Source organism: Macaca thibetana, chromosome 10, assembly GCF_024542745.1.
Source record: "Macaca thibetana thibetana isolate TM-01 chromosome 10, ASM2454274v1, whole genome shotgun sequence".
Lineage (NCBI taxonomy): Eukaryota > Metazoa > Chordata > Mammalia > Primates > Cercopithecidae > Macaca > Macaca thibetana.
This window is the reverse complement of record NC_065587.1, coordinates 56,227,428-56,241,022: the sequence shown is the minus strand read 5'-3', so window position 1 is coordinate 56,241,022 and position 13,595 is coordinate 56,227,428. Positions and strand designations below refer to the sequence as shown.

General features: G+C 47.4%; 1 protein-coding gene across 2 annotated transcripts in view; it reads left to right on the top strand.

Moving 5' to 3' along the window:
* Positions 1-13,595, top strand: part of MYBL2 (MYB proto-oncogene like 2) — a 52,757-nt gene that overhangs the window by 24,716 nt on the left and 14,446 nt on the right. For both annotated transcript variants that reach the window (XM_050806465.1, XM_050806466.1), the window contains 3 exons: positions 1,539-1,701; positions 9,213-9,500; positions 12,564-12,977. In XM_050806465.1, coding sequence (XP_050662422.1) covers positions 1,539-1,701; positions 9,213-9,500; positions 12,564-12,977 — 865 coding nt within the window. The remainder of the gene's footprint in view (positions 1-1,538; positions 1,702-9,212; positions 9,501-12,563; positions 12,978-13,595) is intronic.

Genomic DNA, 13,595 nt, shown 5'->3' with positions numbered 1-13,595 from the left:
ACACTTTTGTGGTACTACCCCATCCTTCTGTATTCCTCTATGCCTTTATTACTACACGTTGTTTCTTTACTAACCTACTCTGTGCTTTATGCTACTGTTCTACTGTAGATGTGTCTACTGAATCTTCAGTGAATGACAGAGTATGACGTAGTCTTCTGACTTTCCAGATAAAGAAAACAAGGCTCAGGGAGGTGAACAGTAGTGGGCCTTCTGCCCTCTTTGGCCACTTACCAGTCTGTGGGAAGTGAACAGGGCTTGCATCTGAGGTCAGTGTGAGACTCAATGGAAATGAGCAGACAGTGTTTGCTTATGGTTTCTACACATTCGAAGTGGGCAGGGAAGGGGGTGAGAGCTCCAAGCACATATTTTTAGTTTTATAATTTAAAAAAAATTAAAAATTTTTTTTTTACATTTTTATTTTTTTTTTAATTTATTTTTGAGATGGAGTCTCACTCTGTTGCCCAGGCTGGAGTGCAGTGGTGCAATCTCGGCTCATCGCGATGTCCGCCTCCCGGATTTAAGCGATTCTCATGCCTCAGCCTCCCAAGTAGCTAGGATTACAGGTGCCTAGCACCACGCCCAGCACCTCCCAAAGTGCTGGGATTATAGACGTGAGCCACTGTTCCTGGTATTTATATATATATATATATATATATATATATATATATATATATATATTTTTTATTATTTTTGTTATTTTTTTTTTGAGATGGAGTTTGACTTTTGTTCCCAGGCTGGAGTGCAATGGCACGGTCTTGGCTCACCACAACCTTCGCTTCCTGCGTTCAAGCGATTCTCCTGCCTCAGCCTCCCAAATAGCTGGGATTACAGGTATGTGCTACCATGCCTAGCTAATTTTGTATTTTTACAAAAATCACAGGCCTGGTGAGCCACCGCGCTCGGCCATTATTTTTTATTTTAATTAAAAAATTTTTTTTTGTCCAGGCGCGGTGGCTCACACTTGTAATCCCAGCACTTTGGGAGGCCAAGGTGGGTGGATCACGAGGTCAGGAGATCGAGACCATCCTGGCTAACACAGTGAAACCCCATCTCTACTAAAAATACAAAAAATTAGCCAGGCATGGTGGTGGGCTTCTGTAGTCCCAGCTACTCGGGAGGCTGAGGCAGGAGAATGGCGTGAACCCGGGAGGCAGAGCTTGCAGTGAACTGAGATTGTGCCACTGCACTCCAGCCTGGGGGAAAGAGCGAGACTCCGTCTCAAAAAAAAATAAATAAAATAATTTTTTTTTTTTTTTTTAGCCTGAACCTGACAGTAGCTGATGTCGTTTTATAGTTTTTACCATAGCCTGAATGATTCAGTTGCTTATTTCACAGAGCTCTGTGGAAATGCTCTGTAAATTATTAGGGCTAGAGACTCGTGAGACTTAATCTTGGAGCTGAAGGAGACCTTAGAGTTCATCCAGTGGAAGATTCATTTACAGGAGCAGGAACTTGGCTTAGGGAGGTTAGTGAACATGTGCCTGGTGGCACCCCACCCACAGAGCTGGGGTTCAAAGGCCCCCTGCTGCCCCCTGCAGGACAGACAATGCTGTGAAGAATCACTGGAACTCCACCATCAAAAGGAAGGTGGACACAGGAGGCTTCCTAAGTGGGTCCAAAGACTGCAAGCCCCCCGTGTACTTGCTGCTGGAGCTCGAGGACAAGGACGGCCTCCAGAGTGCCCAGCCCACGGAAGGCCAGGTGAGACAGCTGCTCAGCCTTTGGCTTGGTTTGATTTCACATTCATCTGACACCATCTCATTGAACACCTTGTCCACAGCTATTGGTCAGTTTCTGCCACAGAGTCTAAAAGTGGGCCATGTGCTTCTGGGGTCTTGTGACACTTCTGCACATAACTGGCACTTGTCTGCTTGCTGGTGGCCGCCTTCTTACCTGTTGCTCATTTTAATTTTTTAAAACTGAAAGCATGTCTGCAATTAAAAAAAGAAATCAGATGTGACTGGGTGTGTTGGCTCACACCTGTAATCCCAGCAAGTTGAGAGGCCGAGGAGGGCGGATTACTTGAGCCCAGGAGTTGGAGGCCGGTTCAGGCAACATGGTGAAACTCTGTGTCTATCTTTTTAATTAAAAAAAATTTAAAAATTTATTGAGTTGTAATTTATATACTCTAATGTACAGTTTTGAGTTATGACAAAGCGTACAGCCATGTAACCACTGCCCCAATCAAGGTATAGAACAGTCCCATCACCCCAGAATTCCCCTGTGCTCCTTTTCTCAGCCTTTTTTTGGTCCTTAGCTCCTTACACTGTGATCTGTTTTCTGTCTCTATAATTTTGACTTTTCTAGAAATTCACAATTAAAATCATATCGTATTACATTTGCAGGCTGTTTTTTTGTTTTGTTTTGTTTTGTTTTTGAGACAGAGTCTTGCTCTGATGCCCAGGCTGGAGTGCAGAGTGCGATCTTGGCTCACTGCAACCTCCGTCTCCTGGGATCAAGTGATCTCATGCCTCAGCAACCTGAGTAGCTGAGATTACAGGCATGCACCACCATGCCTGGCTAATTTTTGTATTTTTAGTAGAGATGGGGTTTCACCATGTTGGCCAGGCTGGCTTTGAATTCCTAGCCTGAAGAGATCCACCTCTCTTAGCCTCCCAAGGTGTTGGGATTACAGATGTGAGCCACCATGCCTGGCACTACATTTGCAGTTTTTATTTATTTTTTTGAGATGGAGTCTCACTCTGTCACTCAGGCTGGAGTTCAGTGATGTGATAGCTCACTGCAACCTCCGCCTCCCAGGTTCAAGCGATTCTGCTAACTCAGCATCCTCAGTAACTGGGATTACAGGTGCGCACCACCATGCCTGGCTAATTTTTGTATTCTTAGAGACAGGGTCTCACCATGTTGGTCAATCTGGTCTCAAACTTCTGACCTCAAATGATCCATCCACCTCAGCCTCCCAAAGTGCTGGCATTACAGATGTGAGCCACTGTGCCCCAGCTACATTTGCAGTTTTAAAAATGAAATCAGTGTATACTTACGTTAACATCCACTGTCCTATACACCAGAGCAAAGTTTTTATTTATATTTTTAAACTATAAAGGTTATTTTTCAAAATAGAAATTTGGGCAGGGCGTGGTGGCTAACATCTGTAATCCCAGCACTTTGGGAGGCCAAGGCGTATGGATCTCTTGAGTCCTGGAGTTTAAGACCAGCCTTGGCAACATGGCGAAACCCCATTTCTATAAAAAGTAAGAAAAAGTTAGCTGTGCATGATTGTGTGAACCTGTAGTTCCAGCTACTTGGGAGGCTGAAGTGGGAGGATTACCTGAGCCTGGGAGGCGGAGGTTACAGTGAGTCGAGATCCTGCCACTTCATTCCAGCTTTTATCTATAAATAATTTTTTTTTTTTTTTTTTTTTTTTTTTGAGACGAAGTCTCGCTCTGTCACCCAGGCTAGAGTGCAGTCGTGCGATCTCGGCTCACTGCAAGCTGTGCCTCCCGGGTTCACACCATTCTCCATTCTCCTGCCTCAGCCTCCTGAGTAGCTGGGGCTTTTTTCTGTTTTTTTTTTTTTTTTTTTTTTTGAGACAGAGTCTCATTGTGTCGCCCAGGCTGGAGTGCAGTGTCGTGATCTTGGCTCACTGCAAGCTCTACCTTGTGGGTTCACGCCATTCTCCTGCCTCAGCCTCCCGAGTAGCTGGGACTACAGGCCCCTGCCACCACGCCCAGCAAATTTTTTGTATTTTTAGTAGAGACGGGGTTTCACCATGTTGGCCAGGATGGTCTCAATCTCCTGACCTCGTGATCCACCCGCCTCAGCCTCCCAAAGTGCTGAGATTACAAGTGTGAGCCACTGCGCCCGGCCTAAATAAAATAAAAATTTGAATCAAGCATGACAGAACATTAAGATTTGATGATGCTGGATATGTGGTAGGTAACACAGTTGTCTTCTGTTATTTTCTAATCTTTTCTGTCATGGTATGAACTATTTAATAATTTTTTAAAATCTTTTTCCCTCTTCTTACTGGGTAGAGGTAACTTGTTGACAGCTACAATTCTTCCACAATGCCCTGCTAGAGTTATATATTATGTTTTTGTCTCTATTTCTTGATTTTTCAATTTTAGAGAATATCTCTCGATTTCCTAATACGAATTCACCTATGGGGTAACTTTCAAATGGTAGAGAAAGGTATAAAATGAAAAGTAAAATGACTTCTTTTTCTAGTTTCAACTCCCTGTGCATCTCTTAACCAGAGGAGTCTACTTCTGACAATTTCTTGTACATCTAAGTAGTATGCTTTTGATCTTTTACTTCTGATTGAAGAAAAGGTCTGTGTTCCACAAAGAGAAACAGTGGGCATCAGCTGACTCATAGAAGACTTTCAGCATAGAACAGAGTGAACAGATCTTTAATCTCTAAAAACTCTACTGTGCTGAAAGCCCGTTATTGACTTGACTTTTGTCCCCTGACACTTTGAGTGTCTGGAGTGCTGGCTGTGCTGGGCTGGGACCAAGCCCTAGACCATGACCCTGAGCACAAGAGGTCAGTTTTTGGGTTTTTTGTTTTGTTTTGTTTTGTTTGAGACAGAGTCTTGCTCTTGCCCAGGCTGGAATGCAGTGGTGCCATCTCCGCTTGCTGCAACCTCCACCTCCCGAGTTCAAGTGATTCTCCTGCTTCAGCCTCCTGAGTAGCTGGGAAGCTGGGATTATAGGCATTTGCCACCACGCCTGGCAAATTTTTGTATTTTTAGTAGAGATGGAGTTTTGCCATGTTGGCCAGGCTGCTCTTGAACTCCTGACCTCGGGTGATCCACCCTCCTCGGTCTCTCAAAGTGATGAAATTGCAGGCATGAGCCACCGTGCCCGGCCTGTTTTGCTTTCAGCCTTACCCGTTTCTCTCCAGTGTCTTCTCTCTGGTGTGCTATTTATTTAACTAGTTTCTTACTGATGAAGATAAGAATATACTGGTTTTTTGTTATTAGAGATAAAATCACTGCTTCTTTTTGCAGTTAGTTCTTGAGAAATTTCTGGAGATGGACAGATATATTTGGTGGTTGGGGGAACCCTTTTGGCTGAGTATGGTGGCTCATTCCTGTAATCCCAGCACTTTGTGAGGCCAAGGTGGGAGGATTCCTTGAGGCCAGGAGTTCGTGAGCAGCCTGGGCAACATAGGGAGACTCTGTCTCTACAAAAAAAAAAAAAAAAAGCTGGGTGCGGTGGCACACACCTGTAGTTCCAGCTACTTGGAGCCTGGGGTAGGAAGTTCACTTGAGCCCAGGATTTCAACAGAGTGAGACTCTGTCTTTGAAAAAGCAAACAGGCCAGGCATCGTGGCTTACTCCTGTAATCTCACACTTTGGGAGGCCGAGGGGGGTGTGGTGGCACAGGCTTGTAATCCCAGCTACTCGGGAGGCTGAGGCACAATAATTGAGAATAAGTTGAACTGGTGTGGCGGAGGTTGCAGTGAGCAGAGTTCACACCACTGCACTCCAGCCTGGGTGACAGCAAGACTCTGTCTTTAAAAAGAAAAGAAAAAAAAAAAGAACAAAAACCTCTTAATACATTTTGTTAGATTGCTGCCAGAAGAATTTTGCTTGTTAATTCATGTAGGGACCACCCCCAACTTCCCTCACGCATTGGTCAGTGCTTGTCATTGTAAAATTGGTTCCTCTGCTTCAGAAGTAATGCGTGATCATTGCAGAAACTTAACAACTTTATAGAATTAGGCAATGCAGAAGGCTGAGCCCGCTCATCTCAACTTTTTTTTTTTTTTTTGAGACGGAGTTTTGCTCTTGTTGCCCAGGCTGGAGTGCAATGGCGTGATCTTGGCTCACCCCAACCTCTGCCTCCCGGGTTCAAGCAATTCTCCTGCCTCAGCCTGTCGAGTAGCTGGGATTATAAGCATGTGCCACCACACCTGGCTACTTGGGGTGTCTCCATGTTGATCAGTCTGGTCTCAAGCTCCTCAGGTGATCTGCCTGCCTTGACCTCCCAAAGTACTCGATTACAGGCGTGAGCCACAGCGCTGGGCCTAAAATTAGATGATATCTTACTGTTTTACAACTTTATTTTTCTAGTTAATATATCTTTCCATGTTGTTATGTGTATTCAGATCTCTAACATTCCTGAATTTGCCCTATCTTATTTAACCGTTATATTGATGAACATCTGTAACTATTTCCATCAATGCTATAATGAACATCATCATTCAGTTTCTTTGTACATTTGCTGAACTATGTGTCTTTTTTTTTTTTTTTTTTTTTTTTTTTTTTAAAGACAGAGTCTTGCTCTGTCGCCAGGCTAGAGTGCAGTGGCACGATCTCAGCTCACTGCAACCTCCGTCTCCTGGGTTCAAGTCATTCTGCTGCCTCAGCCTCCCAAGTAGCTGGGATTACAGGCATGCACCACATGCTCAGCTAATTTTTGTGTTTTTTAGTAGAGAGAGGGGTTTCACCATGTTGGCCACGATGGTCTCGGTCTCTTGACCTCGTGATCCGCCCGCCTCAGCCTCCCAAAGTGCTGGGATTACAGGTGTGAGCCACTGCGCCCGGCCGGTTGATTTTATAATGTGGAATGGTTGGGTAAAATAGTGTGGACATTTGAAGTTTTCATAAGCGTTGCTGAATTGCTGCCAAAGGGATTGTACTGTTTAATTCTGCTATCAGCAGTATATGGGACTGCTTGTTTCCAGCCTCATTGTCAATACCGGCTATGGTTATATAAAAAAAACTTTGCCAGTTTTAATGAGCAACAGATGCATTATCATGTTCTTGTTTTGACTGAATTACTTTGGAGTTGATGAGTTTTTTTTTCCAGCTTTATTAAGATATAATTGACAAATAAATTGCATATATTGACCAGGCGCGGTGGCTCATGCCTGTATTCCCAGCACTTTGGGAGGCTGAAGTGGGCGGATCACTTGAGGCTAGGATGGTCAATATGGTGAAACCCCATCTCTACTAAAAATATAAAAAATTAACCGGGTGTGGTGGTGCACTTCTGTAGTCCCAGCTGCTCAGGAGGCTGAGGCATGAGAATGACTTGAACCTGGGAGGCAGAGGTTGCAGTGAGCTGAAAGTGTGCCTCTGCACACCAGCCTGGGCGACAACAAGACTCTGTCTCAAAAAACAACAAAAAAATTGCACATGTTTATGGTGTACAACATGATGTTTTGATTCATTGTTTTGGTTTTCATTTCGTTTACTATTAATGAGGTTGAGTAACAAATTACCCCTTAGTTTGTTATTTGGCTTGGTTGCCTTTTTTTTTTTTTTGTCTTGTTATTGATTTGTACATTTTATTTGTATATTAAGGGTGTTACTCCTTTATCATGTAGTAACTATTTTTTCCCAGTTTGCTAGCTTTTTTATTTCTTTATTTTATAAAGGTATAATTTACATACAGCAAAATTCACTTTTTTTTTGTTTGTTGGTTTTATAGAGATGGGGTTTCCCTATGTTGCCCAGGCTGGTCTCGAACTCCTGGGCTCAAGGGATCTGTCTGCCATGGCCTCCCAAAGTGCTGGGATTACAGGCATGAGCTACCGCACCCAGCGTTTTTTTTTTTTTTTTTTTTTTTTGGAGATGGACTCTCACTCTGTCGCACAGGCTGGAGTGCAGTGGTGCAATCGCAGCTCACTGCAACCTTCGCCTCCTGGGTTCAAGCGATTCTCCTGCCTCAGCCTCCCGAGTAGCTAGGACTACAGGCATGTGCCACCACGCCCAGCTAATTTTTTGTATTTTTAGAGACAGGGTTTCACCATGTTAGCCAGGATGGTCTTTTTTTTTTTTTTTTTTGAGACGGAGTCTCGCTCTGTCGCCCAGGCTGGAGTGCAGTGGCGCGATGTCGGCTCACTGCAAGCTCCGCCTCCCGGGTTCACGCCATTCTCCTGCCTCAGCCTCCCGAGTAGCTGGGACTACAGGCGCCCACAACCGCGCCCGGCTAATTTTTTGTATTTTTAGTAGAGACGGGGTTTCACCGTGGTCTCGATCTCCTGACCTTGTGATCCGCCCGCCTCGGCCTCCCAAAGTGCTGGGATTACAGGCGTGAGCCACCGCGCCCGGCAAGCCAGGATGGTCTTAATCTCTTGACCTCATGATCCGCCCGTCTTGATCTCCTGAAGTGTTGGGATTACAGGTGTGAGCCACCATGGTTGGCCTTTTTTTTTTTTTTTTTTAAATGAGACAGGGTCTTGCTCTGTACCCCAGGCTGTAGTGCAGTGGCGTGATCATAGCTCACTGCAACCTTCAACTCTTGAACTCAAGGGATCCTCTTGCCTGAGCCTTTCAGAGTTCTGGGATTATGGATGTGAGCCACTGCACCCAGCCCCCTCCCCTACCCTTTTTTTTTTTATTAGACTCTTGCTATGTTGCCCAGGCCGGAGGGCAGTGGTGTGATCATAGCCCATTGCAACCTTGAGCTCATGAGCTCAAGGGATCCACTTGCCTCAGCCTCCCAAAGTGCTAGGGTTACAGGCATAAGCCACTGTACCTGGTCCTTTAATTTTTAATGTTTATTTAAGCTTTAAAAATTAAATTTTTAATTTTTTTTGAGACGGAGTTTTGCTCTTGTTACCTAGGCCGGAGTGCAATGGCATGATCTCAGCTCACTGCAACCTCCGCCTCCCAGGTTCAAGTGATTCTCCTGCCTCAGCCTCCAAGTAGCTGGGATTACAGGTGCGTGCCACCACGCCTGGCTAATTTTTTTTTGTATTTTTAGTAAAGACAGAGTTTCACCATGTTGGCCAGGCTGATCTCGAACTCTTGACCTCAGGTGATCTACCCACTTCGGCCTCCCAAAGTGCTGGGATTACAGGCGTGAGCCACTGCACCCAACCTCTGTGTACTACTACTTTCATCTGAGCCATTTGAGAGTTAGTTATGTAGCATAGTTTCCTAAGAATAAGGCCATTTGCTTACATAACCACAGTAAAGTTATATTCAATCCAGGGAATTTAAGCTTAATTCAGGATGTTTATCTACAGTTTATATTCCATTTTTCCCTGCCCATGATGCAGTCTAGGACCAGACATTGCATTTAGTTGTCCTATCCCTTTAGTCCGCCTTTCTTAGTCTCATGATATTGACATTTTTGAAGTATATGGTATGGGTAATTATTTTGTAGAATGTTTTTCTATTTGGGTTCATCAGAGTTTCCTTCTTAGATTCAGGTTGTGTAAGTTTTAGCTAGAAATTACTATAGAGTCTATATCTCAGCGAAATCCAAATGGTGTACTCTTGTGTCTTTCAGGGAAGTCTTCTGACCAACTGGCCCTCTGTCCCTCCTACCATAAAGGAGGAGGAAAGCAGTGAGGAGGAACCTGCAGCAGCCACCACTTCAAAGGAGCAGGAGCCCATCCCTAAAGATCTGGACGCAGTACGAACACCCGAGCCCTTGGAGGAATTTCCGAAGCGTGAGGACCAGGAAGGCTCCCCACCGGAAATGAGTCTGCCCTACAAGTGGGTGGTGGAGGCAGCCAACCTCCTCATCCCTGCTGTGGGGTCTAGCCTCTCTGAAGCCCTGGACTTGATTGAGTCGGTATGTTGGTCACAACATTTCACAGTAGGCACAGAACACCCCTAGCAGGAAGTGCTTCTCTCGTGGGCCCACATCCTTTTGCTCATTCCATCTCCCTGCTAACAGTTACTGACTTGATGCTGAGTGCCCAGCCCTAACCGAAGGGCTGGGGACACCAGGGTCATCACCATACAGTCCCTGTCTTTGGGGAACTCCTGGTGTGTGCAGCAGGAATTTGTGGTGGCATCTGACCTCTATGTATGGCACAGGGCAGGGTGGGAAGGCTGCCCAGAGGAGGTGGCACTGCACTGAGTCCTAAAGGTTGACTGCAGGTGACAGCACAGGACAGCGTGGTATTTGTGGCATCACACATGGTTGGGCCTCCCTGAAGAGGAGCCCAGGAAGTGCCAAGGCTTGGTGCTGGTCTTGGAGTGGAGTGGGTTCTGGTTACTCAGGGTGGGGCAGCCATTGAGCCCGTGTTGTGGTTACTGTGTTGGCTGTGGGGTTGTGTCCTTTGAGGAGGGCTTCTTGGTGTGACACCCCAGCTTCTGACTGCATCAGCCAGGCCTGCCGTGTAGAGCGGGTTTTGGGAGGTGAAAGACCAGAGGCCTGGTCACTGGGGTGCGGAGTCCAGTATGGGGGTCCATGTTCGCCTTCCCACTCAGGTGTCTTCCGTCCTAGAACATCCTACTGCCAGGGTCAGCTTAATATACAGTCTGCGTGTTATCCTGTGAGGCGTGTCATTTCTGTTTTGTAGGTGAGACTGAGACTCAGAGAGGTCAAGTGGTATACCCATGGTTGCACAGCAAGTACACTTGGTGGTCTTGACTGCCGTGCTGTGCTCCTGCTACTACTTGATGAAGGGTTGGAGGGCCATTTACTCAGGCCCTCTTTCACTCTAGGTCTCACCTCTTGACCCCAGTGACTGGGACTGGACCCAGCTACAGGCTCTGTGGTGCCCCCACCTCCAGGGATTGTCAGAGGAGTTTGAGAGGCACTAGCACATTCATGGATTCTCAGCACAGCTCTGAAGCAAGCACTGGGCACCATCCCTCGCCCGAGCTCTGAGGGGAGTGTTGAGAGGAGACTCCGCCCCTCTATGCCTGGCACACTGTTTATACCACAGCATCACCTCCCTTTACCCTAGACTGTTCTGTTTTCTTTTGCTTGCAGGCACAGCTCGCCTGTATTGAGCACCCACTGATTGCCAGAGCCAGTGCTTAGTGAGTAATTACAGTACCTAAGATTTGAGTGCTTGCCACTTGCCAGGCCCACCACTTGCTACCTAATGTGTGGGCTCTTCGTTGGTCTTTTCTTTTTGACATGGAGCCTTGCTGTGTCGCCCAGGCTAGAGTGCAGTGGTGTGATCTCAGCTCACTGCAAGCTCCGCCTCCTGGGTTCACGTCATTCTCCTGCCTCATCGTCCCAAGTAGCTGGGACTACAGGCGCCTGCCACCACGCCCGGCTAATTTTTTGTATTTTTTAGTAGAGACGGGGTTTCAGCGTGTTAGCCAGGATGGTCTCGATCTCCTGACCTCGTAATCTGCCCGCCTCGCCCTCCCAAAGTGCTGGGATTACAGGCGTGAGCCACCACGCCCGGCTTTAGTTGGTCTTTAACAACCTGTGAGGTGGGTAGTGGACTCATCAACAGTGAGAGCACCCCACACTCAGAGAGGTTAGGAGAGACTTGGCCAGTTTTACATAGCTGGTGACCTCCAGGAACAGGAGTCAGGCCCTGCTGTCCGTCCGGCTCAGAGCTCAGGCTGTTTCCACCATGACCTTCAGCGCCTGTTGGGGGAGTTACTGCATATGTGGAAATCCTGTCTTCCTTCCTCTGCTTCGTCCACTTGAGTGGTCCTTGTAGGATGTACTTCTGGTCTACCAGACACTGTCAGTGCTGGGGCCTCCCTGAGGTTGGGGTGTGGGCCTGAGGTCGGTCCTGCCCCCAGCTGGCCTCCATCCTTAGGAGTGAATTGCCCCAGGCTCCTGCAAGTCCTGGGAACCAGAACTCGGCATTAGCATCTGGGTCCCCTCAGAGACCAGAACCCAAAGACCAGAAGCCTTTTGGTTTGTGCTGTGATTTACTGGGTAAAGGAGGGAAAACCTGTAGTGACTCACGGGCTTGTTCTAGCAGCTGAGTAACTTCGGGAAGACCAAATCCCCTTAGCTCAGCTTCCTTGGTGTGAAAGGGAAAGTAATGCTTCCGTGGCAGAATTGTGGGGATTGGAAACAACTTTTGTGAGCGGCCCCAAGGAGGCATCAATGATGAGTGACATCCCATTCACTGCTCTATATTTCGTTCTATAAAAAATATCTGCAGGCTGGGTACTGTGGTTCATGCCTATAATCCCAGCACTTTGGGAGGCTGAGGTGAGAGGATCACATGAGCCCAGGAATTTGAGACCAGCCTGGGTAACGTAGCGGAACACAGTCTCTGTAAAAAATCTTTTAAAAAATCAGCTGAAACTGGGTGCAGTGGCTCACACCTGTCATCCCAGCACTTGGGGAGGCCGGGACTGTCAGATCACCTGAGGTCAGGAGTTCGAGACCAGCCTAGCTAATATGGTGAAACCCTGTCTCTACTAAAAGTACAAAAATTAGGTGGGCGTGATGGCACATGCCAGTAGTCCCAGCTACTCAGGAGGCCGAGGCGAAGGTTGCAGTGAGCCGAGATTGCACCATTGCACCACAGCCTGGGCAACAGAGTGAGACTCTGTCTCAAAAAAAAAGAAAGATAAAAAATTAGCCAAGAATGGTGGTACATGCCTGTATAGTCCCAGCTACTTGGGAGGCTGAGGCGGGAGGATCGCTTGAACCCAGGAGTTTAAGCCTGCAGTGAGCTGTGATTGTGCTACTATCCTCCAGCGTAGGCAACAGAGTGAGACCCTGTCTCTTTAAAGGAAAAAAGAATCTATGAAAATATAGATGTATAGTCATAGAAAACTTTGAGGAAATGCATGAAATATTAATGATTGATCCTGAGCTGTGGGATCATACTTGACACTTACATATTTCCTTTAATGAACAAGTCCTCTTGTATTAAGAGCATAGTAATTGCAATTCCTAACTTCCCTCCCTGGGCAGGACCCCGACGCTTGGTGCGACCTGAGTAAATTTGACCTCCCTGAGGAGCCATCTGCAGAGGACAGTATCAACAACAGCCTAGTGCAGCTGCAAGCGTCACAGCAGCAGCAGGTCCTGCCACCCCGCCAGCCTGCTGCCCCAGTGCCCAGCGTGACCGAGTACCGCCTGGATGGCCACACCATCTCAGACCTGAGCCGGAGCAGCCGGGGGGAGCTGATCCCCATTTCCCCCAGCACTGAAGTCGGGGGCTCTGGCATTGGCACGCCGCCCTCGGTGCTCAAGCGGCAGAGGAAGAGGCGTGTGGCCCTGTCCCCTGTCACTGAGAATAGCACCAGTCTGTCCTTCCTGGATTCCTGTAACAGCCTCACGCCCAAGAGCACACCTGTTAAGACCTTGCCCTTCTCGCCCTCCCAGGTGCGTGGACCCCACTGTGGCAGCTTACTGGGTTGGTACAGACACCTAGTGTTCAGTGCTGGGGCAAGGGTGAGCAAAACCAGACCTGGCTCTGTCCTCATGCAGCTTACGCTCTGGTAGGAAGACCAGTTAACTGAAAAAGACCCAGAAAATGTGATAATCAGGATGAAGGAGAAGGCTTATGGTGCTGCATATGTGTATCTAGTCTGGGCGAGTCCAGGAAGACTGCCAGGAGGAGAAGGAGGATGCTGGTAGCTGGGTAATGAAGGAGAGGAAGAGAACTGTCATGTTTGTTCATTCCATTTGTGGAACCTATTTCGTAGCAGACTTGCCAGCCCTGGGGAGCAAAGATGAAGATGATGGGTTGTCCCCAGCACTGACTGGCCCTGCCCGGTGCTGGGAAGAGCTGGGATAGCCAGTGCTGGGAATGAGCTTGTAATGAACCAGAATAGAGTGTGGGAAGTGCCATGTGATAGCAATTGCGAAGTCACTGAGAACTCACTGTCCTGGGTGTTGCCCCTGGGTGCCCTTTTAGTAACACACAGAGCTTCGGGAGCTGGGATGGATGCCAGAGTCTCTCCGAGACAGAGGTCATGGGGGGCACCTGGCCTTCTGCAG